Below are 17,797 nucleotides of genomic sequence, written 5' to 3'. Positions count from 1 at the left end.
TAGTAGTTATTTCGTACAATTCTTTTATGATAAAAAAGAAGAACATCTCTTACTAACCTAAAATTGTTTGGTTAGATTGTACGAAAATAAGAAAGATGTTAACAACATTAGAATTAATACCAAATAGACAACTTCTGGATTCAAATTTTGATGGTTATAAACTATCACTTCAAGAAATACCAATGAAAAAGTTAGATTTTACGATTCCAGTTGACAGGGTACTTTTAAATCCACAACAATGTTCTATACTACATGCTAATTTGTTCGGGTATCACAATCATTTAATATCCGATATTTTTGATGAGATAAATTCGGTGTATTATATAGATAAAGAATTCAATATTTGTAAAATATACATGGATCCACTTCAAGGGGATCTTATAAATCCATTAGTTGTTTTAAAACTTCGAAAAAACAGGGAGCGGCAAACAGGTGATTATAACGCGTCTTTAAAATTCGTTTCATCATCAACAGCTGTAATCGGTGATGGTATTGGTACTTTATATATTATAAACACTGGTAACAGAAATGATGATGACGATTTTTCCATATGTTTCTCTGATGAAGTTATAGGTGAAGATTCGCCTTTCCTTATATTAGATGCAGTGCTGAAAGTGAACAATGACAATCAAGAACTGCATGTATTAGCTTTGAGCTTCAAGAAAAGTAAAAATGAAAAATTCTTCACATTACTACACTGGATATCATTTAAAAAAATACAAGACGCATGGGAACAAGCCGCTATTAAACAGATTAAAACGAAAGGTTGCGTACAGTACGCTTATATTGAAAAAAACTGTGAAGCTATATATGTTGTTAGTGACGATGAATGTGGATTTATATTGAATTCAGATGTACCGATCGTGGAAAAACCAGTAATACCAGTGGAAAAAGTATATAAATGGTCGCAAAATATTGAAGACATAACAATTAAAATCCCATTGCAACCAGATACCAATAAACGAATAATCAGAGTAGATACTGAAAATACTTATATAAAAGTAAAATCTGGTGAAATAGATTTGATAAAAGGGGAGTTATATCAAAGAATAGACCCCGATTTAACTACTTGGACTCTTATACAAGGACTATTAGAAATTAGTCTATATAAAAGTGAAACGGGACTTATGTGGCCAGAATTAGTTAAAAACGATCATACAGGTGAACATGTTGTAGATTCTTGTATAGTGGAAGAAGTACACGCGAGATTAGGTCATCTGACTAATGAATCTGAGGTAATAATCATCATTTTTAATTATATATTTTTATATACGAGGTATGATGAAAAAGTATTCGTTTATTACTATTTTTTGTACCAAATCTGTTGAAAAGTAGATACAAGTACCATTCATGATGTCTACAGCAAGAACGAAAAGATTAGGGGTAAAAAAACCCAAAGTCACCCTTGGAATGCAACCTTTATAATTTATTTTTACTGGAAATAGAAAAAGACCAAGTATCAGTCTCAAATTTCTAGAAATTCTCTAGGAAGCCATTAAAGAAGTAGAAACAAATTATTTGCTAATAGCTGTGTGACTTAACTGATGATTGGGGGACGTTTCGGGGGTGGTATGGTCTTAATATTTGTTTCTACCTTTTTTATTGTCTCTTCGGTGATTATTGAGCAATTCAGACTGTTACTCGGTCTTTTTACTATTTATTTCAAAATAAAATGTAGGGGTTACATTCCAACGGTCACTTAAGGGTTTTTTTACCTCCAATTTTTTCGTTTTTGCTGTATACATCATCAATGCTACTTGTATATACTATTCAACTGGTACTAAAATAAGTTTTTTTCTTTGATTTTCGTTTAAACTTGAGTAATTTTTGCCATAAAAGTTCATACAGTTTTAATTTTCATTAATTCTTTGTTCAAAGACGTAATTTTCATTATTTAAATTGCTTATAATTTAATGTAACAATTACAAAATCGATGTTATTTTTTTTTCATTTATCGTGATTTTCAAGTAATAATTATTCTTTATGTCCCCATAATACTTCCATCGATATATAACCTCAAATGATTACATAATGTTAAAATTTGTATCCATTCGTTTTTATGAGTAGAAATGGGGACTTTCATCACGTGACTTAATATGTCAGTGATAATATTGATATGAATCGAAATTTTTATCAAATGTGTCAGTAGAAATGAAAGTTATGACGAATATTCCAAAACTCGGGCTTTTACGAATTTTTAATTAAAAAATAAATTTACTTTTTAAACTTATTTAACAAAACTCTTTTTATACGTTGTTTTTTAAAAGTTTACAAGTATATTCGTACTTACCGATGTAAAATTAAATGAAAAGTGAAATTAATTCTTAAAAGAACTGATTTTTAAAATAAATACATGTTCAATAAAAAAATTCGTTAAGAACACAGTAAATAAAACTCATAACCTCAAAATGCGGTAACGTCAAATTCAACTTTTAATACTGTCAATTATATCGTTGTCTCTTTTTACGATTACTACTGTCAATTTAAAGAAATTATTACGTACGTCTTGTACTTGGTTTTGGGAAAAAAAATCGATTTTATATTCGATTAGATTCACGTGATATAAGACCTGTACCGTTTCCACTTTGTATTAATGTGTTTTGCATCTCGTTTTATTACAAATGGTTCAACTTTTACAGTCAATGCCTCAATGTGGTTCGACGTTCAATTCCCAGCAAGTCGAAGAGTGCGATTTTGAAAACGACAAAACATTTACTTTCGAAAGATTGTGTGGGAAGACAAATAGTACGACTCACAAAATCAATTTAGGTACTAACCAAGTTTTATTATGTGCAAATTTGAGCCCAGATTTAGTCCCTGCTGTAGGCATTCGCTACGATGTTGATATATGTTTGTGGCAACCGCATTATAACGAAACATTTTCTATTACACACGAAGGAACTCTGTTAGCTTTGGGATACGTCCAAGCTTCAAAACAGAATCGAAAGTATACGGTATGTCCGCCTGATATGAACTACGCGGTTATATGCGAAACTAACGGTCATTTATTTATATATCGACAAAATAGGTCGATTACAAATACGGAACTCAGAAATAGGACAACCGGTAGGAGAGTACAGAAAATAGCGCAACAACAAGTCGTTAATTTGTGTAACGAAGAAATAATAGGAATTTATGCGTCAAATACAACTTTGTTTTTATTATGTGAAAAAAGTATTATTGTTTTAAGATTATAAGAATCATATAATAAATTTATAGAATATTTTTTATTTGTTTTATTATAATTTACTATTAATCCATAACTAAATAATGATTAAATCAACAAAAATGTATTAGTTTTATGAATTAAATCTAATTAAATTATATTACACACATTCTGGCAACGTCGAGTCTTGAAACTATTACACATAGATTTGATAAAACTAGACTGCATAATTTAAATAGTTTATATATTGAAAAGTTGTGCCAAATTTAGAAATAAATATAAGGTGGACCTATTTTTATTTTACAGTATGGTGATTAGTAATAGTATCTAGCATTTGGAAGGGATAACTTTCTTTCTATCTCATTATAATATGAATTTCATTCAATACAGTCTATTGTTACTATATCTATGGATGTTATATTAGTTTCTTCTTTTATAGGTTAGAAAAGTCACGGCTATCAGGGCTATTCAGCCGTTTTTAGTAGTTTGTTTTACTTCTAATCAAGTTATAATTTATAATTTACGTTGTTATATTTATACTATGAACTTAAGGATCTATTTTCACGTTAACCTGACGATATTTTTAGTGATTATTATAATGAAGATAACAAATTAAATATCTATAGACGTGAATACGATTAACTCCAAGAAGGGAAATTAAGTCATAGAAAGTTGGTTACACTTCACGATTTTGTCAATTCAATATTATCAAAATACTTAAAATTGCTTGTTTATAATTATTGTCATTCATTTCGTTGAATAGTTGCAGTTGTATTTCGTTATATTAATATTTATTTCTTTTAATTAATAAAAACTATTCATCGTGTATACTTTTATGAAACATTGAAGTGAAGTAAAAAAAAGGATTTTAAATCTCGTATAACTGAGAAATTTGACGTAATAAAAAAAATTATAGCATTAGAATTTAGTATTCCAAAATTTTTACTGACCTGTTATTTCTTTTTGTTTGGAAACAATTAGCAAATGTAGCAAATTCTGTAGGTACATAACCTCACAACTGCCAATATGAATGTAAGTTTTTATTTTTTGTCGTAAGGATTATTAAAATTGTTGTTAGGTTAAAAAAATTAATCAAAACCTAACCTAAACAAATAGTTAACGAGTTTATTTATTTACAATTTCATTACAAGCTGTTTCTATATCAGGATATTTATAGCGAAATCCAAGTGAGAGTGTCTTCTTCGGAATCACTTTTTGGCCTTCTGTAAGCATAACGGCCCTCTCTTTATCGAGTAAAGCGTTAAAAACGAAACTCGGAATAGGAATTAAGGCCGGTCTTCGAAGAGCTTTCGCGAACGCCTGAAATAAACGTAAATCACATTATATAACAAAAAGATTCATTCGACTCACTTTAGTAAACTGCATATTCGTACACGGTTTTTCCGCAACACCATTCAAAACACCCTCAACTAAAGGATTTTCTATCGCGAAAATAATCAAGTTAATCAAATCGTCGATATGAATCCAAGGCAAAAACTGCGAACCGTCTCCCACTGGTCCCCCAAGACCCAAAAAGAATGGGAGATATAATTGTTTGATCATTCCTCCGTCTCTACCTAAAACTACACCGCTACGAATTTTCACTATCCTACATTTTCGTTTCGTTTCGGTATCTTGAAATTGCGCTGCTTCTTCCCAATCTTTACATAGCTCTGAAAAAAAATCATAAGGTTTCACACAACTATCTTCTGTATATTCGTAGCTATTATCCGGTTTATATGCTCCTACACCGGAAATAACGATAAAAACAGGGGGCTTTTCTTCTGATTTATCGATCAAAGCTGCTAGAGTTTTCGTAGTATTAACTCGAGAATGAATGATATTTTGTTTAAAACCGGCGGTCCATCTTCTGGTTACGTCCATAACATTTTGTCCGGCTAAATTAACTACGGCTCTGGTATTTTTCGGTAGACCCAATTGTTGTAATTCATTCCAAGAAACTCTTTGGACGCCCGGCATACGAGATATCACAGTGGTACCATATCCTTTTTGTTTCAAAAGATTACAAAGAGATTTTCCTATAAATCCGGTCCCACCACCTGCAACAGGTATTTAAATATTTAACGTAAAAATAATTTTTCTTATATTTACCAACTAGAATACTTCCAGTTGGTGACATTATGTAAAATGTTTTAATTTAAAAATAAAGTACCACGGAACGTTAATATATTTTTGTAAGGTTAATACTAATTCTTCTTCTTTTTTTTTTCAAATAAATATCTTTAACGAAGAAATATTCCAATCAACTTTTCTTTTTCAATTTACGTAAATTATCTACGAATAGACGATGAATATAAATGAAATATTACAAATTTTGATATTTCGTATATTTGAAAGCAAAATAATAGAATAATTTACATTTCATATTTGTGACATGTCATTGTTTTGTTATTGTAAAAGTGTACAATGATGTATTTTAATTTTTATATTTAATTTTGATATTAGTAATATACGAAATTACATAATAATAAATTATATGAAAACTAAAATTTCCTTTTTACTCAAATTTATGACTGAAACTACTACGAATAAAAAAAAGAAGACGAGTAACATGTCAACAAATAAAAGCCACAACAGTTGTTTTTAAAACCATAATTTCAAATTGTGTATGGAGTAATGAAAAAAATACAATGTCGGAATCAGTAGAATTACTATTTTTCGATACATTTGCTCACGATAATTCAGAGGTATATTTGATATTTAACATTGAGCACGTTAACGTTATATTTATTCCAGGAAATTAATCTAGATTTGGTGCAATTCCCTAAACCAGTGTATGTTGTCGAAGTAAGAATTATTCCTCTGGGAGCTAGAGTACAAGCAGATTTTCCTGGAGGTGTTAGATTGGGTGCAACAAATCCCAGTCAATTCGATATTGAATTTTTCGTGAACGATTTAGGTAAAACGGGAGCTAGCACGTTCGAAACTTTGGGTGGTTTTAAATACGATCAAAATGGTTGTATCAACTTGGATTGCGTTCCAAATGATACCGTCAGGAAAATACCTACTGATGGACTTGTTCTTAGAGGTATTAGTATTTAAAAAAGATGTGTTTTTGTTTATAGTATATTTAATTTAATTCAGGATGGTATACTACTATAACGCTTGCTGTATATGGAACTCTTACTAAGAATATAGCTGAACAGATTATTCAACCTGTCGTTAATCCTTCTTTAACGAATCAAACTAATGTTATACAGGATAATCAACAAATTTGTTCTGGTTCACCACTTGATACTGAGTGGCCTCAAGATGCCGTTCCTATCGATTATACTGCTCAACAAACTACTCCTTATCAAGTATGATATTTTTTTTTATTATTTTCATTATTATTGATTATTTTATTGAAATATTAGCAATTTACTCAACCGGAGCAATATGTTCAAGACTTTGATTACTACCCGGACGTTCCTAAAGATCCTAGAAGTTACCATCACACTCCGGAGACCGAATGGGACAACAAAACTCGTAGAGAAGGAGACCGGGATCATTCTAGAGATCGTTCTGAAATCGACCGTAAACGTTACACCAGATCAGAAAGTAAAGATCGACAATTACGCGATTACAGAGAAACTGAAAGAGAACAAGAGGTTAATTGGCAAGAACACGAACCGGATTACCGTATTGAAAGAACGGAAGTCGAATGGAATGATAGGGAAAGAATACACGAACGTGATCGACAATACAAACACGACGATAATTATAGAAGATCTTATAATAGAAACGAAGACAGGGAGGATAGAAAACGACCTAGAACTCCGCCTAATCATTCCCCGAAAAGACCGCATACACCTCACGTTCAAGAACATACTGAAAATCAAGTAGAAGAACCGGCAAACCCCCAACAAGAGGATATTGAAATAAACGAGGCCAACGAGGATGTAAAAGTTAGCCCGGTGAAGGAAACACCAGTAGAAGAACCCCCACAATTAGACGTCGAAGAATTCGAACCAATATTAAGCGATGAAGACATCCTTGATGATCCCGATCACTATCAGGATATGGAATTTGATTATACCGCTTATACTAATACAGACGATTTAATCAAATTATTCGTACCAGGGGTGAACGAATTGATCAGATATCCTAAAAAGAGAAATTTTCTTGTAAATAATAACAGTATCGATGTAGAAGAAAATTTTAAAACAATTATAAGTATAGCAGATGATTATTTCAAGTCGAGCATCACGAAATACGACAAGGACGTTTTTAAGGATCTAAACACCGAAATTAAGGAAGAATTTGTACATTTGTGCGAAAAAGTGATAAACAACATTGGTAGTTATCAAATATATGGTGATATAGTGAAATTGTATGTCGAAACAATTCATATAAGATCTGATGATTTATCTAAGGAAGATAAAGAATTGGTAGAACAAGTTAGGGGAGTAGTTACCACTATAACGGATTGGTTGAAGATTTCCATCGATTACGAATTGGCTAACTTACAAAAACAACCGACTTATAAGATTCGACATCTAAAAAGTGGGGTTAGGTTAGCGGATTATTGTTGTACTAGTCGGGATTTCGTCGAATTATTATTGGGTAGTAATTTCAACGTACATCATCAATTAATTAATTTGTACGAACAAGAATTCATGGCGTTATCCATAAAATTGATGATACTTAAAGCTTTAGATACGTATTTACATCACGAGTTAGCAATCGAGAAATTTTTGTGGGACGATTCGTTATTAGGGAAAAAATCGATTGGTTACGTCAAATTAATCGGTTATATACGGAGTAATCCGTTAGTTAGATTGAAATTCGCTTTGATTTCTATAATAAGAAAATTGAATTTATACGAAATGCTTCGGGAATTACATGCAACGGTTATAAAATTCCGCGATATAACCTACGAAATATCTACGACGGAATTGAATTTAATAACGAAAAGTTTAAATCGAATTTTAGGTTATGTTAATACGGGACCGTTCGTTTTATCGCAACCTAAACGATTCTTACCAGTGGCGTCGCAATTTGATATTATCAAAGATAATAACGATAATATTTTAATTAATTATTTTAAAATGTTCGATTTATTGGAAATATTTTTGTTATTATTGACGCATTCGACTACTATGAATTTACCTTTAATCAAAACTCCTATATACGAGGTGTTATCGATATTTTTAACACGATCCGATAGTTTGAAATATTTATACGATAATATCGAAACGACGAACGTTTTAGTGAAATTTTTCATAAAAAATTTAGACGATTATGATAATATCGATCAAAAATTAGGTTTGAAAATTTCTTATAAATTACGAGGGTTGTACCATATCGATTCGTTGTTAGATAAAGGTAAACAATTGAATTTCGATTGGGATCAACCAGAAATAATCGATAATTTACACGGTTTATTCTGTCTAACGTTCCAACCGGTCGGTAAAATAACGTGCGCCGAATTATTAGGTATGGACGATAATATATTGTGTTTATTACAATTTTTCGATTATATTTTTTCGAAAGATAAACCGGAAATGATATTGAACCGTATAAAAACCACCCCTTCCGTAGGTTATATAATCGATTTGATTTATATAGCGGTAACAGTCGTATCAAACGTACCCCTATTAGAAAAACATTCGAAATTATTATTACATTTATGTAATTATAATATGTTATTCGACGACAACGAAAATAACAAAATCACCGAATTAAAATATTATTTATTACCTTTCGAAAATATAATTTATTTATCGTACGATAATATTTCGATTTTCGTGGAAACTATAGTGAAACACATGGAAAATTTTCCCCATAATCTCGGTCCTATTATAACTTCCTTGAGGATAATCGAACATTTAGGTATTCGTCCTTACGACGAATTATACGAAAATTATTTATCAGATTACGTCGAATTGAAATATAAACACGTGATATTGCAATTGTTTTCGTTGGACGGTACGTCGATTATAACGAAATTTTTACAAAAAATTTGCGATTATTACGAACAACCGAGTTTGCATTCGTCGATAATAGCCGCTAATCAAGGTTGGATTATCGTCAATTCGATCAGACCTTCGGTGATTTTACTAAAACAGATGTTATCGTACGTCATACAATGTCAAAATACGAATTTCAAAGATTTAACAGCCATACCGATACTACTACGAACTTACGATTTGTTGAATAATTTCCCGGTTAGTTCGGCGGTGTATTTCGACGCGCAACGCGTTAAAATTAAAATCGTCGATACTTTATTGGTTTATACTCAACCGGTATCGGAACGCGTCAACGAAAAGGATTCGTTATCGAAAACTTTGTGGACGAAAATGTGCGGGGAAGTTATTAAATACATAACATCGTTACCGCATACGTTTGTATCGGGACTTTTAATTTTTTCCGAATTGTTACCGTTACCATTACCGTTACAAACTATCGAGGATATTAGCGACGACGAAATATCGTGGATAATGAATTTGAGGAAATTGTGGTCGGCGCATTTACATCCTCACACTACTATAATACAAGATACAGTTAATATACTGTGTATTTCGACGCAAACTCAATTATTGAATCTACTGAGACGTATTTGCGTACAAATAGCGGATTTGGCGGCTAATTCGGCGGTTATGATAGCTAGGGGAGTGTTGGATAATGTATACGACGCCGTAGTACCGAAAGAAAACGCCAAAATATCACCGTGCAATTCTCATATAGCGAGATTATTGAATTTTTTAGCGTGTTTAGTGACTCAGAACACTATAAAATGTGCCGTATTGCATCTGTTACATTCTAATAGTACGGTAACTTCGAAAACCGAAGAAAGATACGTTAATTTAATACCGGCCTTCGGGGAAATATTGAAAATTATTAATACCAGTAATAGTCACGTACAAGCTCAAGAATGTATATTGAGTATATTGCAGAGTTTTTGCGATACGGAAATAACTCTAACTCAAACCGGTAGTACTAGCAAAGACGGTTATTTAGCTAATTCTATGCCTACAAAAGAACATCTATTGATGTATATTAACATGATGGGTGAACATCTTATCAACGAAAATTCCTTCGTCACTTATTTACCTATTGTTAGAACTTTGTTGTTGCTAACCGAACACGATTACGGTTTTTTGCACCTTAAAGATAATCTACTCAAAAAAAACGATCTTTTCCTACCGGTTTTAAATAAATTGGCCGATAATTTTTCCAAAGATAATAGAGAATGTTTGTCTACATTGAATACGTCAGTGGAATTTTTGAGGGTGTGCGTTAACGTCGAAGAAGAATCTGACGGTAATTTACCGTATTCTCCAAGGAAAATTAAACTTTCTTCGGAGGAATTGAGGAATATTGTCGGATGGAGAAGCGGCGAAGATAACGAGCAACATCCGTTGAAGAAATGCGAAAAAATTTTAAAGGTGATTTTTTCTTTTTTTTTAGTATTTATTAGCCGTTCTAAATCGTTTTCTTCGTTTCCCGTTTGATTGAGCTAAAGTATTTCCCAGATAAACGTTCGTTGGTGGTTTTTTATCGCATTAACGTCCTAAAGAATCGTAAAAACAAAAAAAATTCCTCCAATATCCCAGATTTTCCGAACGTATCCCCAAGACGGTAACTTCGCACTTCATTAGCAAGTGCGAAGTTATCGTTGCAAGTGCCACTCGGTTGAGACCGTTTCTTGCCGAAGAAGGCTGAAAAGGACTTACCCGAGGCAGCGAAAACGCACATATTAAATGACAGGAAGTGGTGGAATGTCGGGATTTCATGCGCGCACGCGTGTGTGTGTGTGTGTGTTTACAATCATCATTTATTTCACTTTTCCGGCCTAAATATCACGTTTCCTTCCCGTTTTCTCCTAAATTTCAAAACGTTTTCAACCCTTTTTTATTATAAAGTTACTTTCTTATCGTCCCCTGTAACTTATATCTTATTTTTTCCATAAGACTGATTTCCTTGTAATCGTCGTATTTTAAAATCAATGTGGCAACGTCGAAAACAATTTAGATGTGATCTTTCACTCGATTTGATCAGTTGATTATTTTTTTTATTCGCATGTTATAAAGACTAGCTTTTTTACCATAGATTTTCTACTTCCGATTTTCTAAGATAATTACTATTTTATTTCGGAATACTTCTATATATAAACTATGTTTACTCTTTCAAATTGTCATTGTTACCGATATTAAAATCAATGTGGCAACGTCGAACGACGTAACTATCCTGTCAATCAACTTTAACCTTAGATTATACGAGAATTCATTTGATCAAAAATCGATTCCAATTATTGAATTTAAATTATCGAAGTGAATAGAAACGTTATTAACTATTTGATTTTCGTGAGTAATTAATAATCGATTTCTCGAAAATGTTATTCGATTCTTTCTGTATCATTTATCTAACGGAATATACAATCGTTCATAATCGTGAAAGATCGGTTTGACGTTATATACAGGGTGCGGCAGCATAACTTCCTTTTTTCAAAAGTTAATAAAACTTATTGTATGAATCAGAAAATTTTTATTCGTTTTTTATAATACAGGCACATACATAAAGTTTTGTTTTACTGAGTTTTGAAGATCAAATCAGTTAGGTGACGTCCCCCATTCTCCATACACTGAGTAAACCGATTTCTGGCGTTTGTCATGACTCTTGCCAGCATAGCAGGCGTTATGTTGGCAATTTCTTCCTGGATGTTCGTCTTCAAATCTTGTAGGGTCCTTGGACGGTTCACATACACACGGGATTTCAAAAAACCCCATAGGAAATAATCACAAGGGGTCAAATCGGGAGAGCGGGCTGGCCACTCCAAATCGCCCCTAATTGAGATAAGGCGCTCTGGGAAGTGTTCCCTCAAAACAGCCATCGATGTTCTTGAAGTGTGTGCCGTTGCTCCGTCTTGTTGGAACCAAGTGTCCCCTAAGTCCAACTCATCTAGCCGTGGGAAAAAAAATTCCTGTAACATGTTTACATACCGGTGCGAATTCACTGTCACTGTGACTTCATTTTCCTCAAAGAACCAGGGACCAATAATTCCACGTGAGTAAATTGCACACCACACTGTGACTTTAGGTGAATGCAAAGGCCGTTGATGCAATTGTCGAGGATTGGTATCAGCCCAGTAGCGCATGTTTTGTTTGTTTACGGATCCACACAAATGAAAATGGGCTTCATCACTAAAAAAAACAATAGCGTCTTCCAGAAAAACCTCACACGCGTTCCTCCGAGAATTGAAGTCACGTTCAGAAAGTTCCTGCACAATTGCCATCTTGTATGGATGAAAATGAAGATCATCATGAAGTATTCTCCTCACAGAACGATCGGAAAGTCCAAGGGCAGACGCATGTTTGCGCGCAGAACGCCGTGGTGATCGCAACACTGAAGTTCTAACTAACTCAATGTTCTCCGGTGATCTAATGGGCCGAGGGACTCCAGTTCTTCGTCTTGTCACACTTGCAGTTTGTCTGAACGTAGTGACCCACGTAACAATTGATTTCCGGTCCGGGACAGGGGCCAAGGGGGCTAAATGGCGAACTTTTTAAAAAAGGAAGTTATGCTGCCGCACCCTGTATTATGGTCAATCAACTTTATCCTTAGATTATACGAGAATTCATTTGATCAAAAATCGATCCATTTCTTGAATTGTATTAATCGAAAGTGAATAGAAATATTATTTACTATTTAATTTTCATGAATAATTAATAATCGATTTCTTTGAAAAGAATTTGTAATTCTTTTAAACAAATTAAAATTGTTTCCAATTTTTATAAAAGAATCGAAATCATTTTGTGTAGAAAATGTTATTCGATTCTTTTTGTATCATTCATCCAACGGAATATAGAATCGTTCATAATCGTGAAAGATCGGTTTGACATTATATATACACACAATAACCTAACCTTCTTTTTTATTATAATTTTAAAACAATTTAAAATCACTCTAAAACACCAGAAATCGATGAATTTTCATTACAAATAATAAAATATCTAAGTGATTTGAATATTCCTTTCTAATATCCACGTTGCCACTTATTCTCGGAAGATAAGAAATCTGTATACCGATAAACCCGGTATGTATAATTTATATCCGGCGGTTTTTAGGAAACCGTGGAGGAAAACAAAACCTACGAAAGTTTCCTAGAGGGTTTAACGGCTTTATTAAAACTACTCCAAGACGGTGTCGATGCTAATAAAGAATCGAATCCGATTGTGGAAACTAATTTACCAGCACCAGAAAGTCTGTTGGTGCAATTTTCTAAACGATTGGTATTTAGTTCTTCCGACGCTTGCGACGAAAGACTCACTAGTACTTATTGGTTAGGTTTGCCGACAGATGAAGGAGAAAACGATTCGGAACATGTAAGTAATTAGTTCTGCTTCACGGTAATATTTTATTTTGTTATAAATATCAAAGAAATTACGAAATTTTCCTGAAATTTGTGAATTTCTATGGTTTTGCATTTTTTTCCCTGGAAATTTCCACAATTTTTGCGTTACTTTTTCAAGAAATTTCTTAATTTTTAGGATTTTTGCCTTACCTTTCACAGATATTATAAAATTCAAACAATTTTTTTTCAGAAATTTCCGAATTTTCATGGTTTTGCATTTTCTTGGAAATTTCACCGATATATCCGTTGCATTTTCAATAATTTACAAAATTTCCAAAATTTTTGCGTTACCTTTCCAAGAGATTTTAACGATTTTTGCGTTACCTTTTCAAAACTTACGGAATTTAAACTATTTTGCGTTATTTTTTCGAAAAATCAGCGAATTTTCACAATTTTTTATTAGTTTTCCTGGAAATTTCAACATTATATTTACCTTTTTAATAAATTACAAAATTTCAAAAAAATTTGTGTTACCTTTTCAGATATATCTCCATTTTAACGATTTTGTGTTACATTTTTAAGAACATCTCAAGTTCAACGATTTTTGTGTTACCTTTTTAAGAAATTTCTCAATTTCAACGATTTTGCGTTACCTTTTCCAGAAATTATGAAATTTTCTTCGTTACCTTTTCAAGAAATATCCCAAGTTCATCAATTTTTGCGTTACCTTTTCAAGAAATTTCTAAATTTCAACAATTTTTCGTTACCTTTCCCAGACATTACAAAATTTTTTGAATTTTTGCGTTGACTTTTCAAGAAATTTCTTAATTTTAAAGATTGTTGCGTCATTTTTTACAAAAATTTGCGAATTTTCACGACATTTTATCATTTCTTCTGGAAATTCCAACAATTTTTGCGTTACTTTTTAGTAAATTACGAAATTTGCGTTACCTGTTCAAAAAATTTCATAAATTAGAATTGTTGTAAGCTACACCAACACATTTTTTTCCATACAAACTTTATTAATCTACACTGAGAGTTGTTGAGAATTGAAACAAAAACAAAGTCTATTGAAAGTTTATTATTAACAACATAAAATATCAATTATTCAACATTGGTAAACCCTTGATACATCAATATACTTTCCGAATAAACCTCGATTATTTCTAAAACCTCTTCGGCTGCTAAAAACAAAATTAATCCAGGTACAACTTCCTTGTCGACACTTTTCCCAGTACCATCAATAACTATTATTATACTAGCGCTATCCCTTTTCGGAATAATATATTTTCTAATAGATTTCGGTAGTTTTATCCTAACAACAGCGAATTCTTGTACTGGAGGTTTGTATAATGTTGTGTACTCATTCTCCACTTGCGGTTTAAACCGATTATCTTGAGTCAAATCTAAAAATCGGAATTTTCATTTTGTGCCATCAAAATTTTATTTTACTAACCCTCCGTGTAGTCTAGCATTGTTAAAAGTGTCTGAACGTCTCGTAATTTTGGAGTTAAGCCCGCTCTTACAACGTTATCTGAAGAAGCCATCATTTCAACACAGTCACCGTAAATATAAGCATGGGGTTTATTAGCAGCGAGATATATCGCTTCCGATGGTTGTAATTTAATGTAATTAAGAAAATAAACCATCAATACTCCATTATCATTGGGGAATTGAGAATTTAGTTTATCGAGAAGTGACGACAAATATTTATCTCGTTCGCATGTTTCGAGATTAGCGAATCTCGTTTTTAAAGATTCTATCGTTTTAGCTACTAAATCTTTTTCGCAAGTTAATATTGCTCTAAAATATATGTTTTTACGTGATTATACCTTTATCGGACGAAAATTTGTCTTACCTGAAGGATTTTTCTAAAAATTTAACATCATCCGCTTCGTCTTTAGATCTTGTTATATTTTCCAATTCTGGAAGGTGCGTTATGAATTCTCTTATTTCTCGTGGGTTTCTGAAACCGCACATTGCTTCAAAAGGTGTTAAAGCTATGGCCATTTCGGGTTTATGATTCGGATCTTTATAAATATCGGGAAACTTTTTATTCAACTCAATCGCGTGTTGTTTAGTAGGATGAGCTTGTATTGACAAAGCTTTATTAACAGATAAAATTTTAAATAAAAACGGTAATTGGTTATTAAAAATTTCGGCGACTTTTTCACCTAACACCTTCGGGTTCTTATCAATATAATCTGATAAAAGCTCTCCCGTTTCTTTAATAACAGATGGGGCGTTTACGTGAGTTCCCATCCATAATTCGGCGTAAGGTTTACATTCATCTATTTTAACATCGAGGTTTCTTTTTTTTAGTAATTGTGCTACCGCACTTTGTGATCCCTTTTTACCCCAATCGTATTCTTGTACTTTACACGACAATTCCATTTTTTATTAAAATTTAAATCAACCTACAAACAACCTTTTTATCTATAACCTCTAAAATTTGACATTTAGAGATTCTGTCTAAACTTACAACTGTAGTTAAATTAAGATGAATAATTTAATTGTTATTTTTGGGAAAGATTTGGTGTAATACTATCTAAATAGGTTAATTTTTTGATTTATTCGATTGAAAAACGTTATAATCTACGGATTTTTGCATTCGATTCCCTGAAATACTTTGACCGATTGAAATTCTTTAAGGTAAATTGTGATCTAATTGAAGTTTGTCGACAAAATTTAAGACCAGACTTCAACATCATAAAAGAAATTGAAAAATTATGTAGGATATCGAGAAATGACAATTTGGACGATAAAAAGAGAATGGAAGACGTAAATTTAAAATTAAAAAAACCGTTCGGTAGGTTTTAGACATATCCAATCTAATTTTTGTTTACGAAAATTTATCAATAATTGTAGTAACACCAATGAGAGCTAGAGGATTCGCTCGCAGCGTGCCCCAAAGACCAGATTTGTTTAGATCTCGTCCTCCAAATACATCTCGACCGCCATCATTACACGTAGACGATTTTGTCGCTTTGGAAACTTGCGGGGCACAACCAACCGGTCCTACTGGATATAATAAATTGAGTAGAGAAGTTCTAGCTTCTACGAGAATAGCTAGAGGTACGAGGGGTAGGGCTTTTGTGACATCGGAGAGATCGATGCAGTACAGACAAATGTGAGTTAGCGAATTTTTCTAAAAAATTGGAATTATCATTGTTTGTTCATTTCAGGCCTTGGTGGGGAGCTGGATTAGGAAGAGGACCGTATTAAATACTATTTTTCGTGTATTTCTTTTAATAAAATTAAGATTTAGATCTATGTATTACAATTATTGTAAATAAAGATAAAAATCCGATGAAAATTAAACCAAAAGTTCCACAAATTAAGATTATCATTGTCGTTGGTGTGTATTTTTCTAATGGGTTATGATCAACGGGTAAAATGGGCAAAATTATCAATTGGAAGAACATGTGTAGTAAAATTCCGCAACCGAATGTTAGTCGGACATATCCTAAAGTGCAATCTGTAATTGCCATTGTTAATTGAGATATTCCTCTTCAAATTTTTTGAAATCTTCTTCTGTGAATGCCGTTTTCTTCTCCGTTTTGGGTTTAATTTTCCTTATTGGTCGCTTATTTACCGCCCTATCAATTATCTAATAAAAAAATAATAAAACCGATAATTTGTCAATTCTCGTAATTTAAAAAAATACAAAATTTTTTACAATTAAGTTACCTGTTTTACTAAATTCTTATCCAATTGTACTCGACTAGCTTTTTTAATTCGTTTTAACTTTCGTAGATTCTCTTCAAGTAGTTGTTCCTTCGATTTATTATTTTTTCTTGCTTCAGTTACTGTTAATTTCTTTTCAGTGGATAATAAATTTATTTTAAACTCTAAAACCGAATACTATTAATAAAATTTATGAATAAACTGAGCTTAATTCACCTTTTCCCTGTTTTTGAACTTTTTTGATCAACTTGTGATTCTGGGGAGCAAGCGTAAATACATCAGATTTCTTTTTCCTTTTATCTGAAATAGTAAAAATTACAAACATAAAAAATTCTAATATTACATTATACTAACTGGGTTTATCATACTGTGGATCTACAATTTGTAAACCCTTACGAACTAGAGATGCACTCATTTTCACTACATTTGTAAATATACCAACCAAAATCAGATTTATTTGACGTTTGACATTCTTCTTTTATTAAAGACTTTAGTCTCGTATATTTGGTTTTCTAAATAAACAAATAAAGTTACTTACCATCTACTGCTAATTTTTTCAAAGCTGTTTGGAAGTTATATATTATATCATAATAATTAATTGTATCATACTGTAATGATCTATAATTTGTAAACCCTTACGAACTAGA

The 17,797-nt window shown here is 32.1% G+C and overlaps 5 protein-coding genes across 6 annotated transcripts; 2 read left to right on the top strand and 3 right to left on the bottom strand.

The window, feature by feature from the left end:
* The first annotated feature begins 26 nt into the window (after positions 1-26).
* Positions 27-3,225, top strand: LOC130443160 (nudC domain-containing protein 1). Its single transcript, XM_056777660.1, has 2 exons — positions 27-1,235; positions 2,640-3,225. The coding sequence occupies exons 1-2, from the start codon at positions 96-98 to the stop codon at positions 3,195-3,197; spliced, it is 1,698 nt and encodes a 565-aa protein (XP_056633638.1). The 5' UTR covers positions 27-95; the 3' UTR covers positions 3,198-3,225.
* Positions 3,226-4,155: 930 nt separating this feature from the next.
* LOC130442420 (protein virilizer) lies at positions 4,156-16,789 on the top strand. 2 transcript variants are annotated; one of them, XM_056776515.1, is made up of 8 exons: positions 4,156-4,198; positions 5,924-6,215; positions 6,272-6,486; positions 6,544-10,557; positions 13,237-13,494; positions 16,116-16,272; positions 16,332-16,593; positions 16,649-16,789. In XM_056776515.1, the coding sequence occupies exons 1-8, from the start codon at positions 4,193-4,195 to the stop codon at positions 16,686-16,688; spliced, it is 5,244 nt and encodes a 1,747-aa protein (XP_056632493.1). In that variant the 5' UTR covers positions 4,156-4,192; the 3' UTR covers positions 16,689-16,789. The 2 variants fall into 2 exon arrangements, with proteins under 2 accessions (XP_056632493.1, XP_056632492.1); XM_056776514.1 differs by lacking the exon at positions 4,156-4,198 and adding an exon at positions 5,738-5,874.
* On the bottom strand, positions 4,272-5,386 carry LOC130442423 (epimerase family protein SDR39U1). Its single transcript, XM_056776519.1, has 3 exons — positions 5,279-5,386; positions 4,538-5,226; positions 4,272-4,486 (listed from the first exon to the last, which is right to left on the bottom strand). Exons 1-3 carry the CDS (start codon positions 5,304-5,306, stop codon positions 4,292-4,294), a joined length of 912 nt encoding a protein of 303 aa, XP_056632497.1. The 5' UTR covers positions 5,307-5,386; the 3' UTR covers positions 4,272-4,291.
* LOC130442422 (mannose-6-phosphate isomerase) lies at positions 14,529-15,964 on the bottom strand. The gene is made up of 3 exons (XM_056776517.1): positions 15,322-15,964; positions 14,920-15,266; positions 14,529-14,869 (listed from the first exon to the last, which is right to left on the bottom strand). Exons 1-3 carry the CDS (start codon positions 15,855-15,857, stop codon positions 14,568-14,570), a joined length of 1,185 nt encoding a protein of 394 aa, XP_056632495.1. The 5' UTR covers positions 15,858-15,964; the 3' UTR covers positions 14,529-14,567.
* On the bottom strand, positions 16,695-17,602 carry LOC130442424 (active regulator of SIRT1-like). The gene is made up of 4 exons (XM_056776520.1): positions 17,505-17,602; positions 17,367-17,450; positions 17,154-17,314; positions 16,695-17,073 (listed from the first exon to the last, which is right to left on the bottom strand). Exons 1-4 carry the CDS (start codon positions 17,563-17,565, stop codon positions 16,957-16,959), a joined length of 423 nt encoding a protein of 140 aa, XP_056632498.1. The 5' UTR covers positions 17,566-17,602; the 3' UTR covers positions 16,695-16,956.
* Positions 17,603-17,797: the final 195 nt, after the last annotated feature.

Source organism: Diorhabda sublineata, chromosome 4 (genome assembly GCF_026230105.1).
Source record: "Diorhabda sublineata isolate icDioSubl1.1 chromosome 4, icDioSubl1.1, whole genome shotgun sequence".
Taxonomy (NCBI): domain Eukaryota; kingdom Metazoa; phylum Arthropoda; class Insecta; order Coleoptera; family Chrysomelidae; genus Diorhabda; species Diorhabda sublineata.
Note: the sequence above shows the minus strand (reverse complement) of the source record. Positions and strands in the feature narration are given on the sequence as shown.

Excerpts from the sequence above, each read along its gene's own strand:
- LOC130443160 (XM_056777660.1), top strand. The coding sequence starts at position 96 with ATGTTAACAACATTAGAATTAATACCAAATAGACAACTTCTGGATTCA. Across the intron at positions 1,236-2,639 it reads ATCTGACTAATGAATCTGAG|TCAATGCCTCAATGTGGTTC; the intron begins GTAATAATCATC and ends CAACTTTTACAG.
- LOC130442424 (XM_056776520.1), bottom strand. The coding sequence starts at position 17,565 with ATGAGTGCATCTCTAGTTCGTAAGGGTTTACAAATTGTAGATCCACAG. Across the intron at positions 17,315-17,366 it reads AGTTCAAAAACAGGGAAAAG|AGTTTAAAATAAATTTATTA; the intron begins GTGAATTAAGCT and ends ATTCGGTTTTAG. Across the intron at positions 17,074-17,153 it reads ATAAGAATTTAGTAAAACAG|ATAATTGATAGGGCGGTAAA; the intron begins GTAACTTAATTG and ends TTTTTTTATTAG.
- LOC130442422 (XM_056776517.1), bottom strand. The coding sequence starts at position 15,857 with ATGGAATTGTCGTGTAAAGTACAAGAATACGATTGGGGTAAAAAGGGA. Across the intron at positions 15,267-15,321 it reads TTTTTAGAAAAATCCTTCAG|AGCAATATTAACTTGCGAAA; the intron begins GTAAGACAAATT and ends CATATATTTTAG. Across the intron at positions 14,870-14,919 it reads AATGCTAGACTACACGGAGG|ATTTGACTCAAGATAATCGG; the intron begins GTTAGTAAAATA and ends TCCGATTTTTAG.
- LOC130442423 (XM_056776519.1), bottom strand. The coding sequence starts at position 5,306 with ATGTCACCAACTGGAAGTATTCTAGTTG. Across the intron at positions 5,227-5,278 it reads AACTGGAAGTATTCTAGTTG|GTGGTGGGACCGGATTTATA; the intron begins GTAAATATAAGA and ends TACCTGTTGCAG. Across the intron at positions 4,487-4,537 it reads CGAATATGCAGTTTACTAAA|GCGTTCGCGAAAGCTCTTCG; the intron begins GTGAGTCGAATG and ends CGTTTATTTCAG.
- LOC130442420 (XM_056776514.1), top strand. The coding sequence starts at position 5,818 with ATGTCGGAATCAGTAGAATTACTATTTTTCGATACATTTGCTCACGAT. Across the intron at positions 5,875-5,923 it reads TTGCTCACGATAATTCAGAG|GAAATTAATCTAGATTTGGT; the intron begins GTATATTTGATA and ends TATTTATTCCAG. Across the intron at positions 16,594-16,648 it reads TCGATGCAGTACAGACAAAT|GCCTTGGTGGGGAGCTGGAT; the intron begins GTGAGTTAGCGA and ends TGTTCATTTCAG.